This window comes from Rhineura floridana, chromosome 2 (assembly GCF_030035675.1).
Source record: "Rhineura floridana isolate rRhiFlo1 chromosome 2, rRhiFlo1.hap2, whole genome shotgun sequence".
Lineage (NCBI taxonomy): Eukaryota > Metazoa > Chordata > Lepidosauria > Squamata > Rhineuridae > Rhineura > Rhineura floridana.
The window spans coordinates 222343883-222364613 of record NC_084481.1 but is presented as its reverse complement, the minus strand read 5'-3'; the positions used below and the strand labels follow the sequence as shown (position 1 = coordinate 222364613).

At 42.2% G+C, this 20731-nt stretch overlaps 1 protein-coding gene across 4 annotated transcripts; it reads left to right on the top strand.

The window, feature by feature from the left end:
- Positions 1 to 5442: 5442 nt before the first annotated feature.
- Positions 5443 to 16542, top strand: CDCA4 (cell division cycle associated 4). Of its 4 annotated transcripts, none has more exons than XM_061612332.1 (3): positions 5443 to 5512; positions 11266 to 11350; positions 13373 to 16542. In XM_061612332.1, exons 2-3 carry the CDS (start codon positions 11312 to 11314, stop codon positions 14120 to 14122), a joined length of 789 nt encoding a protein of 262 aa, XP_061468316.1. In that variant the 5' UTR covers positions 5443 to 5512; positions 11266 to 11311; the 3' UTR covers positions 14123 to 16542. The 4 variants fall into 4 exon arrangements, with proteins under 4 accessions (XP_061468316.1, XP_061468315.1, XP_061468317.1 ...); XM_061612331.1 differs by lacking the exon at positions 5443 to 5512 and adding an exon at positions 5578 to 5683; XM_061612334.1 differs by lacking the exon at positions 5443 to 5512 and adding an exon at positions 12356 to 12498 and having other exon boundaries at positions 11265 to 11350.
- The last annotated feature ends 4189 nt before the right edge of the window (positions 16543 to 20731 follow it).

Genomic DNA, 20731 nt, shown 5'->3' with positions numbered 1-20731 from the left:
TATATTGTGTACAGTGCTGGTCACCTCACCTCAAAAAATTATTGGAGAGTTGGCAAAGGTTCAGAAAAGGGTAACCAAAATGGACAAGGGGATGGAACAACTCTCCTTGGGGAAAGGGTTGCAGCATTTGGGGCTTTGTAAGGCAAGTAAGAGGTGACATGATAGAAGTGTATAGAATAGTGAATGGCATGGCGAATGTGAATAGAGAAGTGTTTTTCTCCATCTCTCATAACACTACAACTCATGGACATCCTATGAAGCTGAATGTTGAGAGATTCAACATTCCGCCCTGGGCTCCTACTGGGAGAAAGGGCAGGATATAAAGCTAATAAATAAAAAATAAATTAAATAAATAAATTCAAGACAGACAAAAGGAAAGTACTTTTTCACCCAGCAGCCCATAGTTAAAACTATGCAGTAGTGTAGTGGCAGAAGTGCAGGGTCCCTTCATGACAGTCACAGCCACTGCCCTTCTAAGATTAGAGAATAATCTGGCCAGCCTTGAATACTGTTAGGCTTTTCTCAATGGCTATTGTAATCCCTTGCAGGTTCTTACGGGCGAAAATTGAAATGAATTTGCAAAGACTTCATGAATAACTTGTGAACTCCTTTTTTTTTCACAAAGAGAACATAACATTAAATATAACACAGTTCTATATGGTTCTCAGTTTCCAAATATTCAAAAGATCCTTGTCCATGTGTCCTTTCTCCTTTTCTTGGCAAAATATCCTTGCAACCAACTGAAAAGTTCCTCTTCTTAATCTTCAGGAGATGAACAGCTCTATCCTGCTGCTCTGAACCACCGCAGCTCCAGCTAGGCCTGGAAAGTCCGCAGACTCAGCAAGGCCCTATGATCAAAGAACACATATACAAATAACCACCATTCAAATATATATATACTCCTCATACCCTTCCCTACTTCTGTACAATACAGATATACATATGTACCTTAATCAAGGGGTTAAGGACCAACTAAATAATAGCTTCCCTAGCAGCCACACCCAGGACCAACTTTTCTACTCCACACTTGCTTTCTGCTTCAAACAGGGTTTTTCTGCTATGAAACCCCACCCACCAGACTGAACCAACTAAAACAAGATTGTGGGGGTTACACTATCACACTCTCTTTTCGTGCTGATTGGATCATGGGACACTGGAGACATAGGGACCCTGCTGGGACTTGGCTCCCCAAAAAGTAAGGGGTCTGAGACCCGTGAAACCCTAGACAACGTTGAAACCATGAAATTTGCTCCCACAGGTTTAGTGATGACAACCAATTAGGAGGATTTAGTGATGACAACCAACTTGTATATCAGTGGCTGCTAGCCATGATAGCTATGCTCTGCTTTCACAGTCAGAGGCAGCATGCTTCTGAATACCAATTGCAGGAAACCTCAGGAGGGGAGAGTGCTCTTGCATGCAGGTCCTACTTGAGGGCTTCCCATATTTTACCCCTCGCAGAGCTATAATTCCCAGCATCGTTAACAAACTACAATTCCAAACAGGGCCAGCATCAAAGGACGGCCAGGTCGGGCCCTGGCTGAGGGCCCCTGCAGCTCAGAGGAGCCCCTGAAAGATGTGGGGGTAGTGCTCCGTGGTCCTCGGCAGGGTTGGTTCCCAACCCTGCCACGGATTGCAGAGAGGGATCTGCCAGCCTTCTCTAATGCCTGTGCAGGCATGCAGCGCATGCCCGCTCCACCTACCTCCCCTCCTGTTCTGTGATGCCCTGCGCACTATGTGCGCAGCTGCCATCAACCAGGATGGCAACAGAGGCTTCTGTAAGGGGCTGATGCCTCTACTGCCATCTTGGTTGATGGCAGGCATGTGCATGCACACAGCGTAGACTAGCATGCAGGGCATTCACAGAAAGAGAGAAGAAGAGGTAGGTGGAGCCAGTAGGCACTGCAGGCTTGCACAGTTGGGGAGCCTCCGCAGGCCTGCACGGTCTGGAGGGGTGCCGCAGGCCTGGGGCAGGCTGGCGCTGGCCCTGATTCCCAAATTTCCTTTGGGGAAGCTACATGCTTTAAATACATGGTGTGGGTGTGACTCCAGTCATCCCTGACCATTGTGGCTGGCTGGGGCTGATGGGAGTTGGAGTTCAACAATATTGGGTGGGCCACCACAGGTTACCTATCCATGCCATAGACCAACATGGCAGCTAGGATTTATTTATCTAAAGCATTTTTATCCTGCTCTTCTCTCTCTCTCTCTCTCTCTCTCTCTCTCACACACACACACACACACACACACACACACACACACACACTCACACACACACACGACACGAAAGAGATTGGGAAGGGAGAAGGAAAAAATCAAACTCAAGCACTATTTCTTAGTAGCAGAGTCCTTGTAATGACCAGCTGGAATGGGAAGATTTCAAGGAGAGAAGGAGACAAAATTGCTGGTTGTTCAACAGAGTCAAAGGAAATGCTCTGTAGTTCCATCTCTCCCCCTCTCCTATAGGAAGACTGGGACAGAAATTGCCCCCCAAAGCAGCAGAAAATATTGAGATAGAAAACACTGATAGTGGATAAGCAAAGAGCCAGAGGCTTGGCATAAGGGTCAAAGAGAGTCATACAGAGTATCAACTGCCTATTACTGAGAAAGAGGAATATAAAACATTTATCTGAGGTCATGTCCACACCATACATCTAAAGCACTGTTATACCACTAACTGTCATGGCTTCTCCCAAAGGATCCTGAGAGCTGTAGTTAAGCGCGTTGACATCAAAGATCTACAATTCCCAGTACCTTTAACAAACAGTAGTTCCCAGGATTCTCTGTGAATGTTAAAGTGGCATAAGAGTACTTTAAATATGCTTTAAATGTGACCCGAGTTTCATGAAGAGCACAACAGAACAGTCAGAACACTGCTATGAAAAACATGTCTACACAGATTTGAGGGTCCTCTGAATGGCCTGTTTATTCATCCTAATTTGCCTTCCTCTAGGATGCACACCTTAATGTGATGAGGGGGTTTGAGAGTGTCAAAGAAGCTGAGAGAAATGCCATCAGGAGTCTAGACCAGGAGGCTAGACTCCTAGCAGGGTCACCCAAGGCGGAATGGTCAAAGCTGAGACACCAGACTAAGATGCATCCAGACTCAGAGGAGCAATGGTAAACCACCTCTGAATACCTCTTACCATGAAAATACTATGAACAGAGTATCCAAAATGCAACACAAGATAGTGCTGGAAGATGAGACCCCCAGATCAGATGGCACTCAGTGAGCTACTAGGGAAACACAACAGACAAGTACGAGTAGCGCTGTGACTAATGACGCAGCTGGGTCAAAGCTGAATGGAAGCCCAGAGGCTGATGCACACAGATGCGAAAGGAGAGTCCAGAGTTGTATGATGCACACAATAGGAACATGGAATGTGAGAAGCATAAACCAAAGAAAGTTAGTAATTGTCAAGCAAGAAATGGAACACATCAACATTACAATACTTGGCATGAGTGAATTAAAATGGACGGGAATGGGACATTTTCAATCAGGCAACTACAAAATATTTTATGCAGGAAATTAGAAATTAAGAAGAAATGGGGTTGCTCTTAATGAGAAGTGATGTAGCAAAAGCAATCAGGAGCTATAACGCAAGATCTGAGCAAGTGATATCAATGAGATTAAACAGGAAACCTATTAACATAACCATCATCCAAGGCTATGCTGCAATGGCAAACACAGAAGAAGAAGAATTTGAGAGAAGAAGTACAGGAAGAAATTGATCACACACCAAAACAAGATGTGCTGATAATCATGGGGGACAGGAATGCAAAAGTAGGGAACAGAGAACTAGAAATTGTGGGGAAATGGAGCTTAGGATATAGAAATTAAAATGGAGACAATAGTCAAGAAATTAGAAGAAAGCTAGGACTGAGAGGGCAGCTATGAGAGAACTAGAAAAGGTCCTCAAATGCAAAGATGTATCACAGAACATTAAAGTCAGGATCATTCAGACCAATCTCTATGTATGGATGTGAAAGTTGGACAGTGAAAAATGTGGATAAGACAAAAATCAACTCATTTAATGTGGTGTTGGAGGAGAGCTTTGCAGGTATCATGGACCACGAACAAGACAAATAATTGGGTGTTAGAATAAATTAAACCAGAACTATCACTAGAAGCTAAAATGATGAAACTGAGTTTAGACACATAATGAGAAGACAGGATTCACTAGAAAAGACAATAATGCTGGGAAAACCAGAAGGGAGTAGAGAAAGAGGAAGGCCAAACAAGAGATGGATTGATTCCGTAAAGGAAGCCACAGACCTGAACTTACAAGATCTGAACAGGGTGGTTTATAACAGATGCTATTGGAGGTTGCTGATCCATAGGGTTGCCATAAGTTAAAATCAACTTGAAGGCACACAACAACATCCTGATTTGTTTACAGAAACCTTACCCAGAGAGTTTAGTATGAGGACAGACTATTTATTGAGCATTCCTCTGATTTGTTTGCAGGGAGTTTACACTACAGTGAACATTCATCCTGCATTCATCCTGATTTGCTTGTGGGGTGTTTATATGTCTTCCTATTAAACATTCACTTCTCTCATGGAGTTTTCAGTGCATTTTCTGGTCACTTTCCTAACCATAAAAAATCTCCTTTTTAAAAGTGGATTTGCTGAGTGAGAGCAATAGAGTACCTTTATCCACTTTAATTGCACACACCTAAATTTCTGGTTTGCGCTGGAATCCCTCTGGCAAAATACTGACAGTTCTGGAGGCAATGTAAAACATTGCAACCACTTTCCCCCGCTTAGTACTCCCAAGGTCACTTTACACATTACAGGATTCCTACATAGAACACCCTCCACATGGGAATTAGCGAGAAACCAACGTGTAGATGATTCCATCTGAGAATCTCACATGCTGGTTTAGGTCCTGCCCCTGCATTCATTTGGAAGCAGAGGCTATTATTCTGGTGCTTTTCACCATGTATTTCCGGGGGGGGGAGCTGCCCCCTCCCCATTGGCCTCTGCTGGCTACACACAGTGAAAACTTCACGTGTAATATTGTCAGACACATTTCGCATGAAACCCTAAAACAAATGCGGGATGATCCTGTAAATCAGGCCCACTTATTTCACTGGGGTGTACTCCTAAGAAAGTATGCATAGGATTGCAACCCGATCCTCGTGTTTAATCGGAAGTAACTCCCGCCTGGGTTCAATGAGGCTTGCTCCTAGGTAAATGTGCGCGTAGGAATGCCTCCGAATCTTGCCCATCCTTTGGCAGGCATTTGAAAGTTCTCTTGCCTCCTCATCAGCCACTTAGAGTGGAGGGGCGGGGCTGAATGCCATGGTAACTCCCCGCACCAATGCCAGGCGGAGCGTAAAAGAATGAGGAAGGGGCGGAGGGGCGGGACTAATCCCTATAGCAACCCTTCGGCTGCTGAAATATTTGATCTCCCCGAAGAGTTTCTCCCTTTCTTACCACCCAATTGAGAGCGAAGGCTGCAATGGGCGAGCCCAAAGGCCACTCAGATGCCGCCTCTCCCCCAATAGTAAGGGCGGGGCGTTAGTTTCTTTGTGGGGTTTGACAATAAGATGGCGGGGGGGGGTAGGGAAAGGGGAGGAGTTTCTGTAACCGTTGGCCCCGCCTCCTTTCTCTCAGGCGCGGAGATCGTTGAGGCGCGAGCGGGCTCGCTTCAGCGTCGGTCGGCGCTGGCTAGCGGGTAAGCGGAGCCAGGCGGGAGGGCACGGAAAGGCGAGGTGGAGGAAGTCCCCCCCCCCGGCTGTAGCTCGGAGCGGGAGAGGAGGTGGAGAAAGAGGGCGCGGCAGGGCCGGGCGAGCCGAGGAGGAAGAGCCCGCGTAGGGTCACCGAGCCACGGCTCCAAAATGGCGGCCGAGGAGGGAATGAATCATCCCCTCCTTTGCCTGATCCTGGCGCCCCATAGCAACCTTTGAGGACGGAGGAGGGGAGTTCTCTTTTCCTCCCCAACTTTTTCCCTGCTTTAATAATTTGCCTCACATTTCCTGATTCTTACCCCCCCCAGCCTCTTTTCTCTCCCACCTTCTCATGGGGGATTTTTACTTTCCCCTTTGGCCCCACTCCAACAGGGTTCCCCCCCTCAGTATCGGTGCCCCACTTTTTTCCCTCGCCCCCCTCCACGAGTAAAATCTGGTTCTGTTCTCTTCACCGTACTCGCCGCCACATGATCTCTGTTCAACATCTCCCCAGTAGTTTGTATCTTCTTTCTGCGTCTCGCCCACTTTTAAAATTTCAACGCACGTGTCTTCATACAAGTATGTGCTATTTATTTTCACCCCGGTTTTCTCTTCTAACACCTAGGAAACCTTTACTCCTCTTCTCCTTTCCCTGCCTCCTTTGCCTTCTGTTGCAATAGTTGCTTCTCTCCCCTCCCCCCAAAAAACCCAAGCCCCATTAAAATCTGGTGTACTTGTTTCTTGAGGCCACATCAGCCCCCTTTTACTCTCTATTGTATCTTCAGTGTATTCCTTTTCTCCATCACATGCAACTAGGGATGCCAGGTTCATGGCCTGAGACTGATCCTGTATTTTTAGGAGAAGAGAAAGTCAGCCAAGTGCAGGTGTTCTTGCAATTCTGTAATGGGGAAAACCACAAGGTGGAATTCTCCCTTCCCAACTTTTAAAGATACAGAAGACCTCTTGGAGGCTGGGCCTGGCAACCAAGAGGTCTTCTGTTTCTTTAAAAGTTGGGGAGGGGGAAGGGAGAATTCCACCTTCTTGTTTTCCCCATTACAGAATTGCAAGAACACCTGCACTTGGCTGACTTTCTCTTCTCCTAAAGATACAGGATCAGGCCAAGAACCTGGCAACCCTATCTCCCCTCCCCTGTTGATGGGTTGACGTTTCAGTGATGTTGGGGTGCAGCAGGAGTCTTTGTGAAATAGGGTTCTCAAATCTGCAGACAGCACAGGGGAGCATGGTGTTATAGGTAAATGGAGTAGGTGGTTCTACTTTGTGGAGAGAGGAGGCTTGATGGGGGATCTTCTTTACCATATCTGGTCTGCAAGAGATTGATTGTTTAGAACAGGAGTGGAGAAGCTTTGCGCTTCAGACATTCTTGAACTGTGACTCCCATCAGCCTTGACTATTGGCCATGCTTGCTGGGGCTGATGGGAGTTGTAGTTCAGCAACATGGGGGGAAGGTTCCCCACCCATGATCTAAACATTATTATTTTTTATTACATTTATACGCTGTCTTCCTTTTCATAATAGAAACCCAAGGCGGCTTACATATGGTTCCCAGGCAGTCTCCCATCCTGGCACTGACCAGACCCTTCAGCAGGGTGCTATCCTCATGTGCCTTTAAATGAGAGCCTATAATACTGTATAATCGCACCTGCCTGACTCTTGTACACTTTTACTGCTGTCCTTCATCTCTTATTTTGCATCTATCTCACACTTTCAAGTAGTCTTGAGTATTACCTTCCAAATAAATATATGAATAAATAAATATGAATAATAATATTCATACCTTCTACCCTTTCACATTACTCTTATGCTTACCTTTGATTTGAAATTCTTCCATCCTCTCATGCTATTTTTTTACAGCCACTACAAGCTGTCTTTCCCATTGCCAAATAATGTTTCCCATAATTGCATGATTACCCCTATATTTGTCCAACATATTCTTCTCATCTGTGCCTTTACATCTCTTGGAGCAGTCTCATTTCCCCATAAATTCTTTACATTTATCCTGTTCTTTTTGTCCTTCCTGTGATACTATATACTTGATTCTCTAGTCTACCTGACATTCTGATCTTGCTTGAACATTGCAGAAAAAGTTTACAGCACAATTGTAAGCATGTTTATTCAAAGGTCAGTCCCATATGTTCAAATCGACCTACTTCCTAGTAATTGTGTTTAGGGTTAGAGCTTTAGTTTATTACAGTTGTCCAGGGTGGTAGTCTTCAATTATATGACTTCACAGTATTTCAATTAATAATTATTTTGTATTTGTATAGATCTTTCAGTTGTTCAACCCACATTTCAGTTGTTACAATAGTCCTATAATGTAGGCTATTATTATCCCAATAATGCAGATAAAGGACTGAAGCTGAATAGTTGCTTAAGGCTACTGAGGTAAGGTTTGAAGTAGGGGGACGTCTCAGATTCTAAGCCTGCTAGAAGGCACATACTTTCATTAGAAGAATCCAATTTATAGCATCAGTCCATCCTAGTACAATGGCCAAGTGAATGCATCCATGAAGACCACAAGCAAGGCATGAAGGCAAAAATACTCTATGTTGCTATCCCAAGCTAGTGGTATTCAGTGGCATACTGCCTATGCTTGGACATATTGCTAAAACATGTTCTTAAGCATTAAAAGAACAAGCCTAACTGCACCTCCTCTCTCTGGTGAAACTGTGAGAAAGGAATTGGATGGGTTTGCTTCTGTTCTATATTAGCCACAGTTGCATGTCATCCAAACCCTAAACTGTGGTTAATCTTAGCTATGGTTAATGGAAACAAGCTATAGTTTGAAGTTAGCATGTTTCCACTAACCATAGTTAAAATTAACCATAGTTTGTCAGGGTTCAGACAACACAGCAAACTGGTTAATCCAAGATTAAAACTTCCAGATTCCTCCTCCAAATCAAAGTGAGGGGGAGTATGTGACCTTGGGGAAGGCTAGGCTCCATGAGTTTGTCTAAACCCCCTTTAAAGCCATCCTAAGCCAAAAAGTATCACCATGATTTGTGGCAGTAATTTTCATTAAATTACATGTTGTTTGAAGAAGTACTTTCTGTCTGTTTTGCATCTACTACCCATCATTTTTTTTATTGGCTAACCCCAAATTATTTTTTTGGGAGGGGGGAGGAATTCTATCCACTTTCACCACACTGTGCACAATGTAAGCATCTGTAAGTCTGCTGTTAATTGTCTTTTTCAAAACTGCAAAGCTCCACATATTTTAGCCTTTCCAAACACTGTCCCTGCACTTAGTTTTGCAAGAGGCTTCACCAAGTCTCCCTCATAATCTCTTTTGTTTCTTCAATATAACATTGTATAATAAGCTCACCCAGGGATAGAAAAACTTGTAGGCATCTAGCTGTCCTGGCACCCAGAAATGTGGCAGTCCTATGCGAGGATTCTGCTTAACTTCATGTGGACTTGTAAGAACCTTAAAATAGTTTTCCAGCTGGACCAGCCCTTGCCACATCACCTTGCTATCCCCTGATCCTATACAATCCAGTAATTTCTTAGCATCCTGCATCTTATTCCAATTCTGCCTGCTTCTCAACTCTCACATGCTGGCCAGAATTCTTAGCATCCTGTACATGGAAACTTGGTTCTCTGATTTTTATCACTATATAGAATCAGGATAGCAGAGTTGGAAGGGGCCTATAAGGCCATCAAGTCCAACCCCCTGAGCAATGCAGGAATCCAAATCAAAGCATTCCTGACAGATGGCTGTCCAGCTGCCTCTTGAATGCCTCCAGTGTCAGAGAGCCCACTACCTCTCTAGGTAATTGGTTCCATTGTCGTATGGCTCTAACAATTAGGAAGTTTTTCCTGATGTTCAGTTGAAATCTTCCTGCAACTTGAGCCCATTATTCCATGTCCTGCCCTCTGGGACGATTGAGAAGAGATCGAGAAGATATCTTCTGCATGACTCACTTTAGCATCTGACCCTATCACTTTTAATTTTTTCAGTTACTACAGTCCATAAAGCCCCACATACTTTTTCTTGCTGCAGTAACTTTAAAAAACTAGCCTCTAGCTTTTGCTGGCATCTGCAGATTTAGTCCAATCATATAGAGCTCTTGGTTGTTGAGGCATCTAAATTCCATCTTGCATTTTATCAAACAGCATGCAGCAGATCACAGATAAGGTCTTCACAGATATCTTGCATAGTTACACATAAATGTGTCAACATCACCTGAACAGCTTTACTGTAATTCAAACCTCTCCTATAGTCAGCTCTTCTGTTGGGCACTTTGTATCCTAAGGAGTACTGTGTTGTACATGTATCATACTGTGGATTTTGCTGCTTCGGGTGTAATAGGATCTGCTAGTATTCTTTGGGTGACTTGAGTTTGGTCCACAGCAAGTACATTTCTTGCAGGAAAATGGAACTGTAATAGCTTCAATAAAATATTAGTGGGTTAAATAAATACAGATGAGTAAAGGGACAGGTATCTTGGCACTTAAAGAAGCAAAATAATTACCAGGTTTTTATTGAGTTTCAGGTATCAGCAACCTGGCTCATACCCCAAGTTTTAGGGGTCCATGCACTACTTTATATGAGCAGTACCTGAAGGAATTAGCTGACTGCATCTAGCTGATAGTTCTCCATTCCCCTTTGATGGGGAAGGTAATTAAAAATTGTCAAGACTTGTAACATATTTCCATTCTCAGCAATATAGTCAGAATTTGTGTGTGGAGGGGTCACCCAATGAAATTGATGGTAGTAGATTCAGGACTGACAAAGTGCTCTTCACACATAGCCTCATTTATGGAATTCTCCACCACTTAAATGCCTTTAAAAATGGATTTGACAAAAACGTAAAGGATTGTTCTTAACATATTCCCCCAGGCACCTCGTTGGCCACTGTGAGAACAGGATGCTGGACTAGATGGGCCACTGGCCTGATCCAGCAGGCTGTTCTTATGAGGATAGCTAACACAGCTAACAGCCATAATGGCTAAATGGAATATTTGTGTTCAAAAGCTGTATGTCACGTTCATATATTCTATCAAGAGCTTAGAAAATTTGTTGAAAAAGGAACTGGGCACCAAATTCATGATCATAAAAACACATAAGACAATGATAACTGCAAGGTCGCCACTTACTTTCCAACTACTAAGGTATAGATCTTCCAAAAAAATCACATTCAGCCTTATTCAGCACACTTGGTCCTGGCTCATGTACTAATCTCTGCAGTGAGCTCACTGCACTCGCTGAGTGCCCTTAGCTAAGTCTCCTCTCCCTACTCCTCTCTCAGCTTTATCCCCCACTACCACTTACCTATAACATGGGAATGATATTGACCTATTGCACTGAGTATATGTAAGGATTACAATGCTGTAATGTATGTGAAATGCTTTGAATGTTTGAAAGTGTTACATAAATTCAAAGTATTACTAGCCATAGCTGGAGGGGTTGATCTGGGGATTTTTCAGTATGCTTTCTGTGGGCCAAGATAATTTTACGTTGTTTTGTAAACTGGGAGAGGAAGTGCATAGGGGAAGAGAGAAAATAGCAAATGAGAATGTTCTTCTTAAATGACAGAAGGCCCATTTATTTCTTACCTGCTGCTCTCAGGTAGGTGGTGCTAGAACACTTGCTGTATGGAATCTTGTTCTGTAATATGGGGGAAGAGGAAGGACTGCATCAAACACAATTATTGGTAAGTAACATGGGCTAAAGTCTGTCTGGTAAGCCTCACTTATCTTAGTTAAGAGCTCAGATCAGGGGGTACAGTAGTGCAAGGAAATGGAAGAAAATGGGTCAAACAAGTACTTGTGTTCATCTGTGCCATAACTGGAGTCTGGCGTTCTCACCCTGTCCTTAGTAATGCCATATAGTAAGTAGCCCTGCAATTCAGGGTGGTCATGATGCTCTCAGCAGTGACTTGTCCTAGATCATACTTTCTCCTCCATACAATCCACACAGGAGCAAATCTACTTTTCCTGTTTTGATGGAAAAGAGAAATTGGCATGATTCCTCAAACCATGGTTTGGAGGATCAGAAATGGACAGGCTCAGCTCCACCAACCTTTTGGTTTGGTTCGCTCACATGAATGTTGGAACACTTAACTAGCCTTACATTGGATAGATTCCCTCACTAACTTCCAATACATGTGGGAACGTGTCTAATCAATTATTGTGAGAATAGTTTTGTGATGGCACAGTGATGAGCATTCTCTTCTGAGGTGGGTTCTGCCAAAATAGCCACCACAGGAAACAACTTTAAGTTGCCAGAGACAAGGCCAAGATTGATGCTACTTGGCTTGTGGCAACAAATTCATCTTTGAGTGGTAGCAGGAGAAAAAGATCAAAATCATTGGTTACCAACGTGTTTGTCGTTCTTCTGTGGGTCAGAGCTGATTGTTCTTGTCCAATATTGGAACTAACAGGAGGTGAAAGTGTTCACCACACATTTGTTTCCCACTGATTGGGAGGGAAACAGGAAGAGGCTACAGCTCTTGTGATAAGACTACATGCTTTGCACGCAGAAAGTCCCATGTCTCCAGCTGGCGTAGGGAAAGAACCGCCTGGAGACCCACTGCCAATCAGTGTAGATAATCATGAGCTAGATGGGCCAATGGTTTGACACAGAAACTGTGCTAAATGTGGTCACTGGTCTTCATCTCAAACCTATCTGATACATTTCTCCTTTGCTCTGTGAACAGCAACAGAGGCTTTGGGAATACCTCCTTTTTACACACATCGTTCATGTAATCCAAAGTGATCTGGATGGGGGTGAATAAACTGAAGCTTAGTCTAGGCATAATGGAGGTACTGGTGGTGACCATCACACACCAGCAAGGAATAGGTAGGTTGTCTGTTCCAGGAAGAGTTGTGATCCCCTCGGAAAAGCAGATAAACTTGGTTGTGCATTTAGTTGCTGAGGTGTCATCACCATTTTTTTCAAAAAAGAATGATCTAATGGCTAATTTCTAGCCATTGACATATGCCTGTTTTGGGGTCCATGATATCTTAGGGAGTACTTTGCTTTCCCTTGCCCACTCCCCCTACTCCGATAGCCATGCCACTTTGTGTTCAATCCTGTTCCTTAGAGCCACCTTTCTCAGCAGTGGGACCCATACTCTGAAATACTTTCAATAGGCAGACTCACATGGCTATCTTTGGTTTTTTAGGTATCTGTTGAAAACTCATTCTGAGTTCTAATATTGTGATCTGGTGTGTTGATTGTTTTCATACCATAAAAATGGAACACAGAATCAGCCTGTATTAGCTACTTTCTAATGCAGAGATGCTCTTGGCTGGTGCCAGGATGTCTGAACACACCTTGTGGCTAAATAATTCAGATTATTTATTTACTGGTCCCAGGGCAATTGCCCTGGAATGGAGTGGCTATGGAAAAGCTACTTCGTTAAGTTAGTAGCTATTTTGTATTGATCAAGTGTTAGGTATATTCAGATCACATTTGAAAATGATTGTGACTTGACCTTTTATTTAATAAGAGGCCTCTGCAAAATTATTCAGTTATGAAAAGCTGCTTTCATTTCTGGTGTCTTAATATTATTTTGCTTGTGGCAAATGCCGAGTTCAATTTCCAGGGTAAGGATTAAAAGAATGCCCTATAAATCTCAGTTTTGTAATAAAAGCTGTTTGATTTAAAATGCAAAAGCCTTTTAGAAGACAGTCCCTGGACTTGTTATATAATTTTGCGCTATTTTCAACAGGACACAATGTTCGTACGTGGACTGAAGAGGAAATGTATTGATGGAGAAGAAGATATCGAAGGAACTTTAGCTGGTTTTAAAGCTATTCCTTCATACAACCTTCAACGCCAGTCATTGCTAGACATGTCTTTGGTTAAACTTCAACTCTGCCACATGCTTGTTGAGCCTAATCTGTATCGTTCAGTGCTTATAGCCAATACAGTGCGGCAGATCCAAGAGGAAATGACCCAAGACGGAACTTGGCAGATGATAAATGCACAGAGCACAGGACCAACCTCTCTAGACCGTCTGGTTTCAACAGATATTCTCTGTCGTTCCTCCAAGGAGCAAGCTGAAGAAAAGCTTGTTCAAGGTTATAGTGGCTTCTCAAAAGACTTTGAAGACACACATTCAGAAGAGAGTTCAGAAATCATAAGACCAGCTCCACTACAAGCTCCCAGAAACCTGCAGAGTAACATGTGGGAAATGGAGAGCCCTCCAGAAAATAGAGGAACTTTCCATAAGTCACTAGATCAAATCTTTGAAACCTTAGAAACAAAAACTCCTGACTCTGTTGAAGATCTCTTTTCAGAAGTTGACAGTTCCTATTATAATCTTGATACAGTATTAACGGGAATGATGGGCAGTACAAAAATGGGACACTGTGATGTACTTGAAACATTTCCTCAAGCAACAGCAAATTCTAACTCTAACTGTAAACCTGACCTTAATGAGCTTGATCATTTTGTGGAGATTCTTGTTGAATCTTGAGACAGAGTGAAGGAGACATCCTTTGACGAAGCCAGATCCTGAGTAGTAATGCTTCCGAATAGCTTGTCCTCTCAAAGCTGCACATGATCTTCCAAAAAAGCACTTCATTTTGCAAAGTTGTGTTAATGCATAAAGTTAACCTGCAACTTGTAGTGTTTGAATTGTAAGTACGTATTTTCAATGGTCACAATTCAGAGAGGTATTCTAGGCACGTCTACAGATGTTGCATGCCGTCGAAGCCTCCTTATTTTATCCGTTGTGACACCCCATGCCATGTCAAACTGCATTGGAAACTTCCAGGGGTTTCAGTAGTGGCTGGGCATATCAAAAGACTCCTGGGTGCACTGGGTTAATCACACCATTCCTCTTTATTGTGCCCATACGTTCCCCACCCCTTCTCCCTGGGGCTTAACACTTGCAACACCAGATTGTTTTCCTAATTCCTTCTAGCATTTAGAAGGAACATAAATTGGTGTGGCAAGATTACTCTTCCCTTGACCATCTCATCTTCTCTTGTAAGGTGCAAGATAGACTTTAGTCCTCAACTTACAAAAGGATGGTTATAAAGTCTTCTGCTTGAGTAGCAACACATATTGTCTAGGCTGAGAACTTCAGCATTCCCTTGCATTTGCTCTTTCTGGTTTTATCAGTTGATTTTAATGGGCCTACCTTCAAAGTAATTGGCTTGAGGACCAAAAACTTTCCCTCTTTCCTTGATTCCAAGTAAATGCTTCACTGACTTCTCTGTTAATTTACCATATGAACTCTTGGAAGAGCCATAAAGCAGCAGTTCCCATTATCCTAGGTAGCTTTCTGTCATTCTTTATTTTCTGTTTTTAAAATAGTTAATAGTTTTTAAAAGTGTTTATCAGTGTTCAGAATCTTTCACCTATTTTCAGAAAATATATTTTTGCTACAAAACTTCTGCCAACTGCTTATTTAATATCCTGAAATATTTGCAGTTGTATTTTTTTAAATCGCTTTGAAAAAGGGATTTTTTTCATACCATGGGCCTCCCTTGGTAGTTCAGTCAAAGTGTGTAAATATGCAACCTTTAAGGTAGGAGCAGTTGTCAGCATTCAGTTTTTGCAGTACTATGTAAAGTAGCCTTCTCCAACCTGGTGCCTCCAGACATTTTGAACTACGTGACATTTTAGAATTTTAATTCTCATTAGCCCCAGCCAACACAGTCATGTTGGCTGGGGCTAACAGGAGTTGTAGTCTTAGAACTATCTGGAGGGCACCAGGTTGGAGAATGCTGATGTAAAGAGTCAGGTTTCTCATGTCATGTGAACGTCAGAGGAGGAGCACTCATCAGGCTGTACGAGCTCTTGATGTCTTCAGTTCAAGCCATGTTTTTGTTATCTTCAAGCATAAATTATGTGGGTTTTATTTATAAGTATTTATATGTATAAGTCATCAAGTGATTTATTTGGCTGAAGTTTACCATCCTACTTCTCTGTGTTTGGGGGGGAACACCCCCACATTGCACTAATTACTACAAGACTGTTACAGAGGCTTTTCAAGAGTCTTCTCCAAACATAATTTGCTCCATTCATGCCACGTGTGAATATGCATTAAGCTGAGTCATGATTCAGCTGAGTCATTATTAACAGATCCATAGCAGGTTAAGGTCAAGAAAAAAATGCACTTGTTTGAGTGCATGTACATTGTCTTAACTCCTAAAAGCGGTTTCTGGTGAGAGTGCATTATGTGATAATATTTGCAATAAAATTGCCCAATTTTTGCCTTGGTAAACTGGCGATACAGGAAATGTAACTGCATGGTGGGAAAATGGAAAGTGCTGTGAGTACTTTGATTCCTTTTTTTGGGAGGAGAGTTCATGTTCCTGTTTGACAAATAATTTTAGCTACTTTGCATCAGTTTGCATTGATCAATGAAAAATTGGAAAACGTTCCTTTAAAAAAAACTCATTCTGATTTCTACAGTCGCGACACTGTATTCAGAACACAAATCTCAAAACATTGGACGCCTTATCTCCCAGCAGAGAGTCATAATATCTTTGTGCCAAGGGAGTTGCCATAACCTTCAAAGCCAGTATGGGTGTGCACCATACAACCAGAACAACTCTTTCAAAGCATAAATAGCCTTGTCATTGTATATGTATAGCTAAATGTCTTTGTCTTAGTTTAGGTTGCAATTTGAGACCACTTTGCATAACTAGCCCCCTGTGAGGTGAACAGGGCTGCTTACATGGAAGGGGTTTTATGATTGTGGCCTTAACGTGCTTCTGAAGCACCTCGTTTTAAAACAGCAATGTTTGTTTTCCAATTCTGGCAGGTAGATGCCTATTTCTGTAACTCAGTTTTTGTGCCAGACCATGCAGTTTGTAAGGGGACCTTTCTAATGCATTTGAAAGTGATTAATGTTTTTTTATATTAAAGTTGAATATAAAGTGACTGCTTTGTAGTGTTTTCTTTTCAGTCTTGATCAATTCTGTGCCAATTGCTAACATGTCAAAGAAATGAGCCCATGAAATGATTCCATGGGTGCTAGTTGAATGAAGGGTCATTTTAAATTGGAAAATCTATCACTGTTTTTTATAAGTAATCAAAACCCTTATTAGGTACAAGTGTTGTAATTCTTTATTTACATTTACAGTGACAAACAGGAGTTTGGGGAAATGCAGTAGACTATTATAGTGGGATATTTGTGCTTTCTGATATAAAAGCTAAGGCTGTAATCCATTGCCTAAGGATGTGTTCTGGCACATATCCCATTGGGTTTATTCACAATTGGTTGTACCCAGTGATATAAAAGCACACTTCCACTCAGGCACTAGGACTTCCCCTTCCTTTCCTCTTTGCACCACACTGTGTGCTACAAAATCCGCTCTGGAGGCTCCCCCAAACCTCTGAAGTGGATTTTGTGGGTGTGCAGGGGGGACGAGAGGAAGGGGAAGGTGTATTGTGCAAGTGAGAACCTGTTCTGCTTATGCAGTGTCACTGGATTTTGAATGCCTTCTGTTCAGCAATTTGCACAACACCTAGGTTTATCTCCCCCCTCCCCCAAATCCAAAATAGTGTGTGAACCTGTGGCAAGGGGGAGGATATTGCCGCTCTAAGACATGTTTCAAATAAGCAGAAAAAATGTTTTGTGGAGGGGGGGAGGTTTCAATTCATTTTTAATTTGTATACCGCCTTTCTACATCACTGCACTCAAGGTAGTTTACAACCATAGAAATGACAAAAATACACAGAAGTAATCACTATCATCCTATAATACTACAAAATATAAAGTAATACAAAATAAGCTTAAATGTTACAAAAATACACAATATTGCATGTACAAGTGTTGCACCAATACAGATTACTATTAGATAAACCCCATATCAGTCACTTCTGCTTCTAACATACACACCCTCTCAGGCTCCTGGCTCTTATCCAGGACTCCATCCATCCATCCTGGCTCTCACCCAGGACCTAGACGCAGCTCACCCCTAGAATCTTGCAACAAAGAAGGGACCTGGGAACTGCTTATATCATTATATAAAAAACAACAGCTTATATCATAACAACAACTTAAAACATTTTTTATGAATAAATACTAGGGTAGTTGGTAATTCACATAAAATGTCAAAGTAACTTACAAAATATACAATCAAATGTAAAATACTATACAAACTACAATGTCCAGAGCCGCCTTACTCGTGCCCGACAATTGCACGGCCCTGGTGTGGAGCCGGTGATGGTGTTACTATTGGAGGTGGTGATGAGTGGCAACAGCGTGGGCTGTCCATTGGGCTGCAGGTGCACCATCGTCTGAGCGCAGTGTGCCACCTGGTACTGGAGGTGGCTGCAGTTGGGGCCCCTAGGGGCAGCTGGTAGAGGGTGGCCAAGGTTGGATTATTGAATACCATGATAGAGAACAGTATTCTTCAAACTTTTTTCTCCCAGGGACCACTTGAAAATTGCTGCTTTTTGCAGCAAATCACTTAAAAGATTTTTTGGCCTGTTGTAGCAATTGTAATCGGCTGTGTTAGATCCCACATGATTTTTAATTGTATTCTTCAATACTGTATTAAAATTTGAATTCCATAGAATTGTAATATAAAGATTACAATATAAGAAATAAAAGCAGTAAAGTACAATTAAAAATCAATATGAATATTTAATGTGATTGATCTGCCATATTCACAAATTCACAGAAATGCCACAGATCACCCAAATGAAGCTCACAGACCACAATTTGGGAAAGACTGGTGCAGAAGACTTGCCTTGAAGTAGGTCTTGCAGGCCATGCACTTAAAATATATTAAATAACAGCACAGTATTTGTACTTGACTATTTGAAAAAGATGGGTAAAGCCACTTAAAAAATGTGTTACTGTGAAAGCAGTATGTCTGTGGTGTTTGAAAACTAGCCGTCCTAGCATATCATAGGGGCCCAATGGCTAATCCTGTTATGGAACAGCAGGAAACTGCTTAAGTGCTGAGATCACCTGATGGAAACCTTGTTCGTCACTTGCAAGGGAGATTTTGCATGTGCATGCACCCAGTCTGTAACATTTTAAAACCAGTTTAAAAGCAATGTGAACATTATAATACTACAAAACAAATGAATCTTGAAATGGAATGATCTTGGCTATTACATCTTTCTTTCATGGCCTCCGATTACTTTCATTTGAAGCAGTATTTGTCCTTAATTGTCTGTAGGCTGATGGAGAAGCTGTGTAATTAAGGTTGCAACATTAAGTCAAATTAACTGCTTAAAAACTTTTTCTCTGATGGAAAAAGGCATAGAACTTACCACCCCTGAAAACCAGCTGATAATATCTTAAAACTTTCTTTTTGAGGGGCTTTTTCTAAGGCACCTGCCTACTATGACATCTGCTCAAAAAGTGCATTTTCTCCAGCACCACTCTATGCAATATATAGGTTTAAATTTATTGGTTAAACGTCATTTCTTTCATTGGGCAATAGCTCTGCACTATTTCTAGCTGCCTCTTTAATTATTAAGTTTCTTTTTTGTTGAGCTCTGCTTGGTATAAAATGGCTGTGCTGCAGCAGGGGAAAGTTGAAATGGGAGGTTTTCTTCAGAGTTTCCACCTTAAAACCCATGCAGCTGAAGGTGGATGGTGGAAGAAGAGTGGCTCAAGTGTCCTGTTAATATAATCTGAACAATGTGTCCAAAACAATTCATTAATGTTTCCTGCAGCAGTAATTATTCCCCTTTTGATTTTTTGTGTGTGTGTGACCCCAGCAATGAAGTCAGCACAGTTGTGGCTGGAGACCAGAAGGCACATGGGGAGAGAGGGAGGGGAAGTTCTGTTGCACAAACGGAAATATCTGCACTAATGGACCTACATTGGATGATACTCGGTATTTTTACATCCCTCTCTTGTGTAGAGTGGTAAGCGGTGGTAACGCAATCGAAGCTCTGCTCACGGCCGGAGTTCGATTCCAACGGAAGGAGGAAGTTGAATCTCTGGTAAAAGGGGTCAAGGTCCACTCAGCCTTCCATCCATCCGTGGTCTGTAAAATGAGTACCCGGCATATGCTGGGGGGTAAAGAAAGGCCGGGGATGGAACTGGCAATCCCACCCCATATATACAGTCTGCCTTGTAAATGTCGCAAGACGTCACCCTAAGAGTCAGAAACGACTCGCACTATAAGTCCGGGACACCTTTACCTTTTACCTTCCTCCACTGAGTTCTAAGTGAAACTAAGAAGGCCAACCAATCCTACCATCATTTGTCCCTTTTCCAAACTGCAGTGTTCCAACCTTCACTTAATAAATAAATTACTAAAACACTTATTTTTGTTGTATGCCTCTCAACTGGAATGTGGGTCCCAAGGCAAATTACATAGATTTAAAAATGCAAAGCCTGCACAAAACCATTTGTTATGTGCCTTCAAGTCGATCATGACTTATGGTGACCCTATGAATCAGCGACCTCCAACAGCATCTGTCGTCATGAACCACCCTGTTCAGATCTTGCAAATTCAGGTCTGTGGCTTCCTTTATGGAATCAATCCATCTCTTGTTTGGCCTTCCTCTTTTTCTACTCCCTTCTGTTTTCTATGCATTATGGTCTTTTCTAGTGACTCATGTCTTCTCATGATGTGTCCAAACTATGATAGCCTCAGTTTCATTATTTTAGCTTCTAGTGACAGTTCTGGTTTAATCTGTTCTAACACCCAATTATTTGTCTTCTTCACAGTCCATGGTATCTACAAAGCTCTCCTCCAACACCACATTTCAAATGAGTTGTTGTTGTTGTTATGTGCCTCCAAGTCGACTACGACTTATGGTGACCCTATGAATCAGTGACCTCCAAGAGCATCTGTCATGAACCACCCTGTTCAGATCCTGTAAATTCAGGTCTGTGGCTTCTTTTATGGAATCAATCCAACTCTTGTTTGGCCTTCCTCTTTTTCTACTTCCTTCTGTTCTTCCAAGCATTATTATCTTTTATAATGAATCATGTCTTCTCATGATGTGTCCAAAGTATGATGACATCACTTTCATCATTTTAGCTTCTAGTGATAGTTCTGTTTAATTTGTTCTAACACCCAATTATTTGCCTTTTTTGCAGTCCATAGTATCCACAAAGCTCTTCTACAACACCACATTTCAAATGAGTTGA